Consider the following 14,258-nt stretch of genomic DNA (forward strand, 5'->3'; position numbering starts at 1 on the left):
AGAAAATGAACATAAAAAGTACGTCTAGCTTTCAATTCGAACGCATGGTTAAGTTGTATTGCATAATTTTCTAACAATAGTGAAACAAGATTTGTCTTACTAATTTTGATATTAACAAAATTTAGTTCGGTTGAATACAGTTGGAAGAAAATTACGTATATTATTCAGTATAGTGAAATAAGTTTATGCAAGTTAATCAGCATGAAATTTGTTTATACGAAGGGCATTGCAGTTATTTTCTCTTATCAAGCTGACGTAAGTCAGTGACAACTAAATGTTTAGAGAGAGTTGATTTTAAGCAACAGTGCAAACTTAAGATGTGTTTTTTAGTAGATAATAAAAAATGACACATTTTTGTTGATTGCATAATATTGAAGGGGCATTTGTATGACACCTCAAAACCAAATTTTTGAAAGTCCTTTCACAACGCCATTTTGTGTGTTTGGATGACACCAAAAGAGGGTGTTGCTAAAGCTCATTTTTAGCAAAGACTAGTTTTCAGAAGGAAAAGAATAACGTGACATCTCCAGTTATTTACAAAAAAGAAAGTTCATATTATTTAAACATAATAGCCAGTTTTTATAACTGATTAAGAAACGATTTTTAAAGAATCATCCATGATTTTCCTAGGGGCCTTTGATGATTTTGGATTTGAAATCCATTAATTGATATCGTTTTGACGGTGGATTTAAGATTGGGAGGATCCGATGTTAAATTCAAATCCGAGGCTATTAAACGGCCCTTGGTGTTTTTAAAGTAACCTAGTAACGATGTTATCATCAGTAATAAAATGATGACCGGAGACTCCTCCTGCATCAAACTCCACCGAACAACATTGCAAAGAAGCCATAAGCATAGGCTACTGAAAAATCTTAGTTCAAATATCATAAAGACGAGCTAGATAAGAATGCTCTTTCTGCTTGAAAAAGAACATTAGTTCACCACCGAACCTTCCATTAGAATTAGCAAAATCCTTGCATAGCATAATATGGATTCCAAAAAAAATCAAAGGTAACAGCAGTGAACTAATTCCCAAGTTCAATGGGACAAATCTACAAGAAAGTTTACACTTCATGTACTTTATAAAAAAATGGTCTTTAATGACGCTTATGACTGTAATAGCAGAAAGGGCCTCACTTAATATTTTAAACTAACATTAGCAAGGCCGTTGCAGAAGGCCACGGCCGTACCTAGAGCAAACAAGGAATGAAAATGGTTGCTTTTAGCTCTAGCTCCAAAACGGCATCTGCTTTTAGCTCAACATCTGAATCCTTTTGGCAGATGAACAGGGATGCACCAATTCTTATGCCATGACGCTACCAACTCCAACCACAAAATTGAACGTTATGGCCACAAAAGGCCTGCAGAGTTGCTTCTGCTGATCTCTAGCTCTAAAAGCAGACGCTTCAATCTTTGATGCACGTCAGGTTCAGTGTTTAAGCTTCAACACCCTAGACAAAGTCTGTCGCCAACTTCTAGCAAAGCCAATCCGAGAAAACCCAAATATCCTCCGATCGATGAGAGAAAAGGCCTATTTCAATGAGAGAACAACAGGAATCAGATCCCATGAGTAGAATGCCAAGAAAATTTTAAAATATAATCGAATCACATAAGAACGAAGTAAAAGAGATCAGAAGAGGGATGAAAATCCTTACCAATGGAGCGGAACACCAGCAGGGAGAGGAAGGTGATAGAAGTCGACACAAGCAGACTGCGGTAACGGTCGACATCCATACCGGCGACTTTGTCACCGATATCGCCTTGTACTTGTGAGACGTCCTATATGTCGGTAAATCCGATTTAATCAATACATCCAACAGAACAACCTTTGAAAAATGGATTTAAAAGAAAATTTGAATTTTCGATTAAGAAATGACATTCGATGGATTCATATTTAAATAAGTATCCAGATTATATTCAGCTTTAGATTTAGTTTTATAAGAATATCTTATATTTAATATCCATTTTTTGTTGTTAACATATTGTAATGTAGCCCTAAGGGGTTTAATGTAACTGCTCACATCTAGGTGGCAATCCTGTGGGCAGGTTCATTCAGGTAGGTGCTAAGCTCATGGACTACACAATAATATTGTAAGTGTGCCACGGGTTCGGTAGGAGGAAGGAGAGGGCAGGTCATTGGGGCTATCATTAGTTTAATAAATTTAATAAGAGACGGCATACTTTTTCCTTATTGAGCTTAATCAAAATTTTCAAATTCACTCATTGTACAACCTATGTTTGCAGTTCATAACATAAGCTTAATGGAGTTTGATTTCTTTTCCATGTACACTGGAATCAAATCAAGCAATGAAGGAAGCCTAGTAGGGCTGTACATGAACCAAGTTGACCTTGAGTTCGGTTAGCTCGAACTTCACTTGACTAAAAAAACACTCGAGTTTGAGTTCGGCTCAAGCTCAACTCGCTTAACTTGTTTAATTAGTTTCTATTACCATGTCTCGTTTCTTTTTTAACTCATCAACTTGTTTAACTAATTGAATTATGATAAACCAATTTTACATAGTTGAGCCAAGTCGAGCCAAGCCAAATTTAAAGGATTTGAGTTCATAGAACTTGAACTCGACAACATTTCAAGTATAAATTTAAACACAAACTCGACTCATTTCGGGCTCAAATCGAGTTTTTTTCTTCAAACGAGTTGAAGTTGAATCCAAATTGGCTCGACCATTGTGGGCCCTAAGCCGTCGATGGTCTTAACGGCCTTACCTAAGGCACTTAAAACTGAGCCCCATTCTCTCAGCGGCGTCTCGCTCCAAGTTCCTATTCTGTGCTTGATCTTGAGAAGACGGTGGTGCTCGGGTTTCTTTCTTCGTTGGCCTTCCGGTCCAAAAACAAAAGCTGAAGGCTCGACGGCTCGGCCCTAGGTCGGTTTCAGCGTTCAAATCCGCATGCCTGGCGGCTCATCCAGTGCCTTGTGAGTTGTAACGGATAAACCTCTTTCCCCACGAGCCACTCTCTTCCCCGTCTTTTTCCCCCTTCCCGTTGAATCTAACAAAAGTGGGGTTGTGGCTGAGAGACGGGGAAGCAAAAGGGAGGCGGGCAAAACCAGAGGCGCACTCGGCAGGTTCAAGGGAATCGTAGGGGTGGTCGTCAGGGGACACGGTGATGGCGGGAACGGAGGAAGGGCGACGAAGCGTGCACCCAGACTGCAGGAACGCTTCCAATCCCTACCACGAGTGCGTCGATTTCTGCTTCAGACTAATCGCCGAAGCTAAACGTCGCAAGGAGATGGAGAAAATAGGTTTTCCCTTTTCTCATGCCTCCGTCCCCTCTCTTTCTTTGTTTACCTGCTTCTTTGTTCAAGGTTTGAGTTTCCTCCTGTTTTCTTCTTTTTCTTCTTCCTTTCTGATATCGTTATGCTAATGATCCAAACCACCGTCACGGGAGGGCTTTGTTCCACTTTGAAGAGTCTTTGTCTGTTCTTTCCCTTTTTTCCCCGTTCCTTGTAATCGTGATTATTATGCCATTACTATTATGTTTCTTAATATTGCCCCTCTCTCTTTGAAATTCCTTGGAGTATTCGTAAACAAGCATAGAGTTTTTTTGATCGGAACAACGGAGATAAATTCTGATTGGGAGCTTGATCGTCTTTCTTGTTGGTTGGCAGAATCATCATGATGCTGATTTTGACGACCATTATCTTTTGTTCCGCTTTGGACTATAGTCTGTTTCTCTGTTTCATGAGTGTTGACTGTTGTTTAGTTACAAGCCATGCTTCTGATGCACATTTACGCTACGTGACTGGGCCAAAGTGAGAGTCTTGTACTCTTACAGGCTGTACTAATAAAAACTTCTGTTCAAAGTACCTTAGTTTGACCTGTTTTTCAGATTTCAGCAGTTCCGCCACCAGCTTCTTGGATTTTATTTTAGTAGGCCGTACTATTCCCACAGGTACACCTTTAGCTTTTTTCTTGATCTTAGGGCCTTGAATACGAGTCGACTGTACGATACCTTTGAATTGATCTTTTTCTGTTCGTTTTTTAAGAGGTTTGTCTTCTGTAGAAGTTGAAACCAATCTCATAGATTAGTTCATCTTGAATTCTGATGCGCCAAGCCAGTGGACGTTTCATATTCCTTTTATTATGTTGCAATGTTTATACTCTATACATAGACGACCTGCTTTAATTCATTATCTGTTGCTTCCTGGGTTCCTTGTTTTGCCGACCAAGTCACCGATGCTAAAGTTATGTCTTGCTTTATGTTCATATAAGGAAGGGGGGAATCCGTTAATAATAAACTATGTGATCATATGGTAAAGGCATTTCACAAATTTGTTGCTGATCTTTTGGAGATGATACATATATGGATTTTATTGTGGCCGACAAATTTACATCCGTTTTTGTGACTGTTTTGGCTAGTAATAATTGCAAGGGGGACATAAATTGTTCCTAAGGAAACATATTCTTTAGTTGACATTCACTTTCATGGGGTGTTTTGATGTCCTATGAGTTATTTAGTCCATTTTCTCCGTAGAAGCGTGTATTCAGTTCTGTAGGAGAACCAAAACAGATGAAAATGTTATCTCAGTCTGACTTAGAAAGTTAGAATTGTAGACAATGGGCTTAGTTGTTAAACTAGCGACTGTTTCATCATATTAGTTGCCTACTTGGGCTAGGTGGCGGTCATCTGACTAGCTTCTGCCTCCAGGTCTGCTGGGTCCATTTGAGGGGCTAGTTGGTTGGCTTGGCTGACTAGATTATAGCTAATTGTTCACTCACTTGGTCTCTTCTTTATTTATATATTATGTATTCTGTGTATTCTATATTTTGTATTTTTATATACTTTGCATCCTGTATATTCTTTCCATATTTGCAAAATGTGAATCTTTTGGTACTTTAGAACATGATTCTCCAACTTCATATATATTCTAGGCAGTGGCAGAGCCAGGATTTTGACTGAGGGGCACTTAAGTCACCAGCCCGGGTGTGTTGTGGGCACCGCATGTGGCCGGATCTCGTCCAGCTTCATCCCAATGTAATTTTGTCCACACCAGCCCACATATATCTCCGTTACTGATTTTAGGTTTATGTGCCTCCTTGTTCATTTTATTTTAGTCAATCAATTTGGATCAACTCAAACGGACCAGTCTTTTAGGGTCTTGGCTGACCTGAGTCCGACTTTCAATTTTGATAACTAAGAAAATGTGTATGCATCGATGTGCCAAAGTTGTTCTGAAATTGTTGGTCATTGGTTGGCACCTAACACATTTCAGAGACAGTCAATGCATGTTTAATATGTGGTCATTATACTCTAGATGAAAATTTTCTTGATATGAACTATTTGAACGTTGAGGTAGTCCAGTCTTTTCCAATATCTTTGTTCTTTAGCTTTCTTTAAGGGGCCGTTTGATGGCCTGGAAATATATTTCTGGAAATATATTTCTGAAAATATAGGAAATGGAAAAATGGAATGAGAAAAATCTTTCCAATTCCAATTTTGGTGTGTGTGTGATGACTCAGAAATATATTTCCAATTCTATATTTCTGAGTTTGATGGTACAGAAATATATTTCCAGATTTCCAGAAAATTAATTCTTAGTTTGATGATAAGGAAACATTTGTCCAGATTTACAAAAATTAGATAAATAACCACACCAAATACATAAATAACCCTCCATTGCGAGTCTTTTTCCTGCAAGAACACAAATATCTGCAGTAAAGTTTGAAGAACATATCAACGCATCAAGCTCTCCAGCTTTACAACATAAAGAAGGATAACATCAAAAGCAAATAAGTAGCATGATCCACGTCCAACATTGTGTGAATATACAAAGTCGCTTCTTGTAAACCTGAAAAAAATATGGACTTGTGATAAACAGTAATTACAGAACAAAATCAGCCCTGATATGCAACCCAGTGGAAAAAGGAAGGCTACAGGGCTATCCTATTAAGTCGAAGAAACCAAAGCAGTACACCTCCCTCAGTATCATATCGCGTATTCAATAGTATCTCAAATACATTCAATGGAAATATGTTAATCTTGAAGGCAGTGGCTGAAGAATACGAGGGGAGCGACTGGAGTATTTGACAGAGTACTTGCAATGGCGCTGTTGTTGATCATTGAAGCATTTAAATGGGAAGGAAAAAATGTCAACTTCCTCAGGATTTACAAACCCACATATATAACTCTGCTCAGAGCCTTAACTTCCTCAGGATTTACAAACCCACAAATCTTGTTGGTCATGCTTATGCTAGACCATGGGTTCAGGGCCATAACTGCCCAATTCATGCATGTGAGCTTTCTTCGCATCGTCTGTGGAAAAGAACATGCTTTAATCAGTTCCAAATCCTTTCGGAAAAAGAACAAGAGTTAAAAAGTTCCAACATATTCATAATAAATATTCACACCATAAACTGGACAATACTATCATCCACTCAAAAATGTTAAAAACTAGCATAAGCATGAGCTTCATATGGATAGTCAGCAAAGTTCAGCCAACAATTATCCAATTTAAGGAAACATAAAACAGATATTTGCTCAATGGGTGCTATTGTAGTTGCAGATGTAGTCAGTTTTGAATAATGGCAAAATCATGGACCTTTTATTATTACTAAAACCACCTATTCTCGAACATAGCCAGCCCAAACTTGAAGTCTTTCTTTTTGTGTGAAAGAACTCAGTATTCAGTTGGGTGTCTTCTCAGCCGATTCTACCCATTTGTCAGCTAAACGACGGTTGGATCTTGCTGCAGCTAGAAGCAGTAATATCAGCCATTTTGCAGCCACTTTGACCTGACAGGAAAAGGAGGAGACGATGGTTCCTATATTAACCAGTCATGCTTCAAACATATGCTGTATGTTTGAGTTATCTTAAATGCATGCTGGGATGCAATCAAACCTGTAGCAAGTAGAGGTTTTGGTTACTTGAATGTGAACAGTGCAGGTGCAATTTTTACCTTTATGAGGAAATCTGATTTATTGTTTTTGGTTACTACTAGTGCAAAGTAAAAAAGACAGTTTCTGCAGCATTTCTGCCTGAAGCAGAAAGCCAAGAAACGACAACTACCCAACTAGTGACAAAAGCATAATGGAAGATCTAAGAAAACCCCTGACAGGCATCGAAGGGGTTATAACAAGGTATTCAAGAGATCATGAAAGAAACAGAACTCAGAACCAAGTGAAAAGATTGATGCCTAACAAAATGAAAAAGAAGTTTGACTGCATCATCTTATAGAAACAGGAATTGCAAAAAGAAATGATCATAAAATTAGAAGAGATACATGTACATGAAAAACAAAAACATTCATAAATAGCCGTTACCTGACTAGACAGAAGGGTGGCAGCCCCATAGCAGCATAAATCTCAGAGTATGATTACCACAAGATAGCTACTGCTGATCCAGTACTCTGTATCTCCTATATGAATCAATCAGACGTGGGTTATATCCCTTCTGAAGCATTTCATCCATCCATACCTCAGCGTCCCTAAGCCTGCCATATCTCCGAAAACCATTTTTTAGTATGTCGTGCGTCCACATGTTGGGAGGATGTTCGCTTTCCCTCATTCTGTTTACCCAATTACAGGCATCGTCAACCTTTCCGTCTCTACAAAGAGCACGCAGCAACATGTTGTACGTGATGGTTGTTGACAGGGAAAAGCTGTTCAATTAACTCTCCCAAATTTTCCGAAAGTATTGGTAACCCCTCCCTACCATCCCCAGTAGCAAATGCACTAAATGCTCGACGGGACCCAGCGGCAGGAAGGGGGGAACGATCTTGGGGAGCGTGGCAGGTGATGTATGGAGATAGAACGGGGGAGGGAGAGAGGAAGGAGGAAGGCTTCCGGCCAGTAGGGGTAGGAAGACGAGGAGGAATCCATGGCGGAGAGAGAAGGAGGAGGAGCTGCTCCGCCTGGTTGAGCGGAGCAATACCAACATGCTTTGACGCGGAGGGTCATGGGCGGAATGGAGAAAAGGGTGCCAGAGGAAGCGAGATTGAAAGAGAGAGAGCGAGAAAAAAAGAGAGAACAACCGGAAAGAGATAAACAGAGAGAAATGGATGTACCTTTCACCGGCGGCCGGCGATACATGCCCGACGCACCGAGAGTGGAAGAGAAGCCGTGGGAGAAATGAACCTCCTGCTTCACGGTGCGTGAGGACGCAGAGTATGCGTTGCGTGAGGACGAAGACGAAGAGGGCTGCGTGAGGACGAAGACGAAGAGGACTGCGGCTGCGAGAGGCGACTGAGGGAAGAGGCGATATGCGCGACCGTGCCCTAACGGTCCGTAAAAAATTTCCGGAAAATTATTTCCGTCTCTCCAGGTGGAGATTTTTTTCCGGAATCGACTTCAACGGTCGATTATTTTTTTCCGCGTTTGTTACGCAGGAAAAATTTTGAAATTTTGAATTTTTTTTCGGGGTGAACAGTATTTTTCCAGGCCATCAAACGGCCCCTAACTAATAACTTGTTATATTGTATTGCTTGCAATTTTACAATTGTACATGTGAATTGTGTTATTTGATATTTCTTGATCTGATATTTTTCATTGTTCTTCCTTGTTTGGCAAACAACAATTATGGCACTGACCGGTATTTTATTGTTAATGAGATACTTGTTGGCTTGTCTTCCTATTTCCTGTGTGCTTGTACATGCATCTATGCGTGCATGCATCGGCACCCCTATGGGTACACCTGCGAAAATGTGATTCATTTAATTCTTCTATTGTTTTTAGTTTTGATCCCATTGACTCTTGTGGCATAAATTCCTGCAGAGAATGAAGAAAGTTGCAAGATTGACATCCCTGGCACTGATAGATCTACTGAAAATTATATCGAGCCAGCTCTTAGGCATTTTGGAGATCCTTCTGGATCAGCTGATGACCACGCAGATGACAATGGTGATGCTGGTGATGATGATGCTTCTCAGGGTGCAGGAGTAGATCCTTCAACCCTCACCGGGAGGCAGAAAAAATTGTTTGAGTTGAGGCTTAAGATGGTGAATTCCCAAATTATTAAAAGAACAGGAAATAGTTTGTTAGTATTGTCATTCTGAGGTCATTCTGGTAGCCTCCTTTGATTGGGTTGTTTAAGTCTGAGTATGATTATATTTGCAGAACGAGGCAAGGAAGGCCAATCAAATTGACATAGTAGCAGAAAAGAAGAGGCTTGAAGCACCACCTGAGTCAAGGGGCATTTCCAAACAAAAGTGGCTAGAGGAAAGGAAGAAAAAAATCGGAAAACTTCTGGATGCCAACAATCTAGATATTTCAAGTTCTTATATGCTGGATACACAAGAGATGGCAGAGAAAAAATATAAGAAATGGGAAAAGGAACCTGCCCCCTTTGGTTGGGATGGTAATGCTTTCAATTCTTTGACCATCTTGTCTTACCAGTAAATGCCTACGGGATTAAGAGGAATGTTATTGTTTCGGTTATGAGAAACCATCTATCTGTTGACCTCTGTTCATTTTTTCATCTTATGCATGCATATTTTCTCTAAAGTGTATATCTGTTATCTTATGAAGTTATTCAATAATTAAAATTCTGAGGTTTTGATTCTTCTGGTCAAGTCACTTGGTGACTCTACTAAGCAATTTGCACAGAGTTAGTTCTATCAGAATTCAAATAACTTGGTACATTTCCTGTCTTTGTCTCTCTCATTCTTTGTTCTAGAAAGTTTTTGGATCACATTTTGATTATCAATGTCGCTTTAACTGGACAGTTATCCATGTCTATATATAGATATATATATATAGAGTGAACTGTGACTTTGATTTTAAGTGACATCTTGGGACATCAAATGGGGGCCATCCATCCTTTTGATCGGATGGCCCTCATTTGATTTTCTTTTTACTTCTTTTATTTTTATTTTTATTGCCCTTTTTTGTGCTCTGCATGAGAAGGAAAAATCCTTCCCTCCTCCCCCATTCTCTTCCCCACCGCCGATGGGGCTCAGGCCACCGGCACCGCCTGATGGCCTTCTGGCAGTGCCGGCTGCGGGCTTTGGGCTACCATCAAGCTCCTTCTCCGTCCTCCCAAACATGGTCGGGAGGATGGGTCAAGGAAACATGGAGGGCCGTTGGTGGTGCATGGGAGGGGAAGGGAGCAGCCGTCCGACGGCAAGGGATGGAAACCCCTTCCCTCCATCCTCCACACGTTTGTTCGTTTGAATGTGGGGAGTATGGGGGAGGAGTTTCCTTGCCCCACTGCTGGACGGTGGCCCCCCTCCCCTCCTAGGCACTGCCTGACGGTTGAACATGGGGAGGATGAGGGAAGGGGGTTTCCTTCCCCCAATGCCTGACAGCGGCCACCCTCCCCTCACTAGACACCGCCGATGTACCTCCCTATTTCCTTCCCCCATCTTCCTGACCATGTTTGGGAGGATGGAGAAAGTGCCCGACAGTGCGCCATAACCCATGGCTGGCACTGATGGAAGGCCGTCGGGTGGTGCCGGTAAGAGATAACCAAAAATATAAAAAAGAAGTCAAATGAGGGCCATCCGATCAAAATGATGGATGGCTTTCGTTTGATGTCTGAAGATGTCATTCAAAATCAGAGTCACGGTTCAGTGACTCGTATATATATATGTGTGTGTGTGTGACTGGTTTTTTAGGTCATGTCCTCTTAGGATCTACCAAGGTAGGATGGCTGTGGAATGGAAAAAAGGATAAGAAAAGGAAGAGAAAAAAATAAGTGAGAGAGTGAAAGAGGAAGGGAGGGGGGTGATAAAATGAGTACCAAAATGGGACTAGTTTTGCCATTCCTATATATATAATAAAGAAAAGAGAGATGGCCCTCACTGCCACCTCCTTTCCTAACTTCCATCACGGATTGTAGTTGAGGCATAATTGTGTATGCTTTGTGCAGTGACAGACTAATATGCACTCCTGCCAGTCGTTTGCCGACCGGCAGTAGGGGCCTTGTGCTCCCAAAGGGCTGTGCTATTGGTGGTCTCAGTGCAATTTCTATTGAAAGGTGGGTTGGACCCTTTGCAGGCAGACTAACATTCACTAGTTAATGCTTTTAATCATATCAATCAAGTCTTGTTTTTTTCCCCGAGAAATATCAATCAGGTTCTTTGAAATACATTGCAATAATTTCCACTGTTAATGAATTTGCTTATGCAAGAATAATAGATACTGAATATTTGACATGGATCTCTGTAAAACTTGAACCATATTGAGATGGCTCATATTTCATGGCCATAGTGGTCTTTCGCTGATGAATTTGTTGGCCTCAAATATGACCAGCTTGGTTGGACTGCCATAGCAGAACAGTTTTCTTATCCATTTCTTGCCCCCAAGATGAGAGGGCAATTTACTGTACTTGGTCTCTCCTAAACAAACATAAATTATGTCACTTCTTGAAGGGGTGGTTATACGCTTGGGGAAGTTTTGTTTCACATAATATCATGCTAGAGGACATCTTAGACTTTGTTGTGAGGTCACGTTAATGCTTGGAAAGTTGGTTGGAAACAAACATGCCTTTTTTATAATCTCTTGGTTATGTAAGAGATTCATGTTGGTTGTTTCTTTCTGGGGAGCAGTTACAATAGTTTTTAGGAGTCAATGTCATTTCTTTTGGAAGCTGATATAAATATTCATTTTAATGGTCGTGGCTTAGGTGTTAAGAATCTTAAGATGGGTTAGGTACTACCATATATGGGTTGGTTTTTCTCCTTGTACCCCTTCTATTTCCATCATCGTTTTTCCCTCCAGGATCTGTTTCTCCCCCATACTCCATGATTGGTTGTCACGATTTTGGTTTTCTTGGAACACTTAATGGTAAATGTTTTGTACCAAGATGATTCTTACACAGCTATTGATGTTACTTCTCTTTTGCCCGTTTCTCTTTACTTGTTTTTCTTGAACAGTTTTCAACCAGAAAACACTCTATGATGCTTACAAGAAGCGTACAAAGAACATAGAAGTTGACATGGATCAGTACAAAAATTTGAGAGAATCGGATCCAGAATTCTACCGCAGTGCTTCTAGTCTCCAATATGGGAAGGTATTTCATACACATTTCTGTAGCTTGGCTGGCTGAGAATCTTGCAGAATTTGTCTCATTTCAGTTCTGGATCATGCAGATACCAAAAGTCTCGGAGGACAAGGTGGACAAGATGGTGAAGGAACTTCAGGACAGGGAAGAGAAACGCAAGGCATTTAGCCGAAGACGAAGGTTCCATGAAGAGAAAGATATTGATTCGATCAATGACAGGAATGAGCATTTTAATAAGAAGATAGAAAGAGCCTTTGGCAAATACACAACAGAGATCAAGAACAATCTTGAGCGTGGAACAGCTTTACCTGATTGAGAACCTTCAGGCTTCAATCGTTGTCGGGCTTGCCACATTTATTTTTTTTGTTTACATCAGTGTTCGTTGTATTCTTAGATCACGTTTTTCTTCCATGCTTAGTTAGTTCATATGCCACAATGCTTTTCAATAGTTAATCTGCATTCCTGTCTTGTGTCCCGTTACGTGATTCCGTAGCTTCTCTACTTAGAGCTACTGTCCTTGCACACAAAACCCCCAAGCTGTAATTTCTCCGCCGGCACACTATCCCCAAGTTTATACAATAAAGCCTTTCTTTTCCCTTCCTAATAAGAGTCCGTGATGTGCTAGTTTTTTTGTTTTTGTTATTTTCCCTTAGCGAGCTTTGGTATTTATTACCGACTCCTTGCTCTGTTCCCAGGATAAGAGCCCTTTACACTGTACTGTGGTGGGTTGATTTATCCCAGTTCAGGTGGTTTGAGTCGCTCAGCGACTGCCCGCCTAGCGGCTGCCAGTTGCTACCCTGCCTTGCTATGCCAAACAGCCAAACCCCTTGGGCCAGAGTTTTAGTATTAACTGAAAGCTCAAAGTTTTAGGCCCGCACATGTTGCATCGTTGATTGTCTGTCTGTCCACGTAGTAGGGTTGATGGTCTGTTTGTGTAACTATTTGAAATTATTTTTCTCATTCCCTTTAAGTAATTAGAGAGGAAGAGGATGTCAGTTATTTGAAACCTTTCGCTTTCTCATTCTCTTAAGTAATTAGATACATATTAATGCAAGATTTAACTGGGCTGAAAAATGTTTACTTTTGTTGATAAATTCAATAAAGGCTTATTTATCAAATTAATTTTGTATTTCAAGTAAGTGATGAAATTAGTAGTTATAAATACTTATTGTTTGACATGTAAATAAAATAAGCAAATGGAAAATTGTAAAATTTTGTGATGAACATAGAAATGAGATTGGGGGATTTAACATGTTTTGAAAATTGTTAACAAGGAAACTAGTTCTGCTGAAGACCGACCTAACTGCCCTTACATTATTTATTTGTGGATTAGATATTATGTTGATATGAGCAGGGAGTAACAGGCTTTCAAGTATGAATTAGCAAGTTGTGCACATCAAATGGGGGAAGACACGGCGTTGATGCAAGGAGGGAAGGATCATATCACTATAATATGTATGCTCAAAATTTTGACGTTACACACATGATGACAGGATGGATGGTGGCGGAACACACGGACGAACGTATCCAGCACGAACAAGACGGGACACGTGAAGGGGCAGAGTGCTTGAACAGCAAGTCTGCAGGGTCGATCAAGCGGTGGGGCAAGCGGGGCCTCTTGCTGCTGCTTCCGCCGCCGGGTTTGTCCATGAAGGCCTGAAGTGCGTGGCGGAGACAAGGCAACGACGGGCTTGAGAAGTCGGGCGGTTGGATCAGGATTCAGGAGACACGTTTTCCAAGCGTCGATTTCTCCGCCTTGACCGCCCACGCACGCAGAGCGCTCACCGTGTGGAGTGGTCATATTAAGGATCGGCCAGTCGTCGCAACGCAACGACGGAGTCGTGAAAGTTCGTGAGGGAAAAAAGTGAAACAAGAATGTCAGGGTACTCGTGGGAAGAAACGCTTGGTGAAGAGATGGTGTCATGAAATTGCTGTTCAAGCGAGTTAAATGTGGAAAAGAGAAAGAGAAAGAAAAAAAGGGGAATCAGACGATAAGAAGAATAGGCACGAAATAGGCGGAGACTGTGTGTGCTGTCCAAAGTAGTGCATCTAGATCATAAAGGCATGGCAATGTGTAGCTTGCAGTTCCTTTTTTCTTCAAAAACTGTCCTTTGTGTATTTATGCCTTCAATGAACTTTCTGTTTGGATTTTTTATACGTGTTTTTTTCAATATTATACATGACCTGTGAAAACGTTAAGTGCTCCCATTGTTTTAATTATTCAAGCTAACAGAAAATCGACCCTTATTTCTTGTTTTGGCTGCAAAATTGGTCTTGTCTGTTCTATGCGACGTAGAAACTGA

General features: G+C 40.6%; 1 protein-coding gene across 1 annotated transcript; it reads left to right on the forward strand.

Annotated features, from left to right (window-relative positions):
• Window positions 1–2,849: 2,849 nt before the first annotated feature.
• LOC116258730 (uncharacterized) lies at window positions 2,850–12,430 on the forward strand. Its single transcript, XM_031636077.2, has 5 exons — window positions 2,850–3,259; window positions 8,727–8,950; window positions 9,069–9,309; window positions 11,828–11,964; window positions 12,044–12,430. The coding sequence occupies exons 1-5, from the start codon at window positions 3,124–3,126 to the stop codon at window positions 12,269–12,271; spliced, it is 966 nt and encodes a 321-aa protein (XP_031491937.1). The 5' UTR covers window positions 2,850–3,123; the 3' UTR covers window positions 12,272–12,430.
• The last annotated feature ends 1,828 nt before the right edge of the window (window positions 12,431–14,258 follow it).

The sequence above is a fragment of the Nymphaea colorata genome, chromosome 8 (assembly GCF_008831285.2).
Source record: "Nymphaea colorata isolate Beijing-Zhang1983 chromosome 8, ASM883128v2, whole genome shotgun sequence".
Lineage (NCBI taxonomy): Eukaryota > Viridiplantae > Streptophyta > Magnoliopsida > Nymphaeales > Nymphaeaceae > Nymphaea > Nymphaea colorata.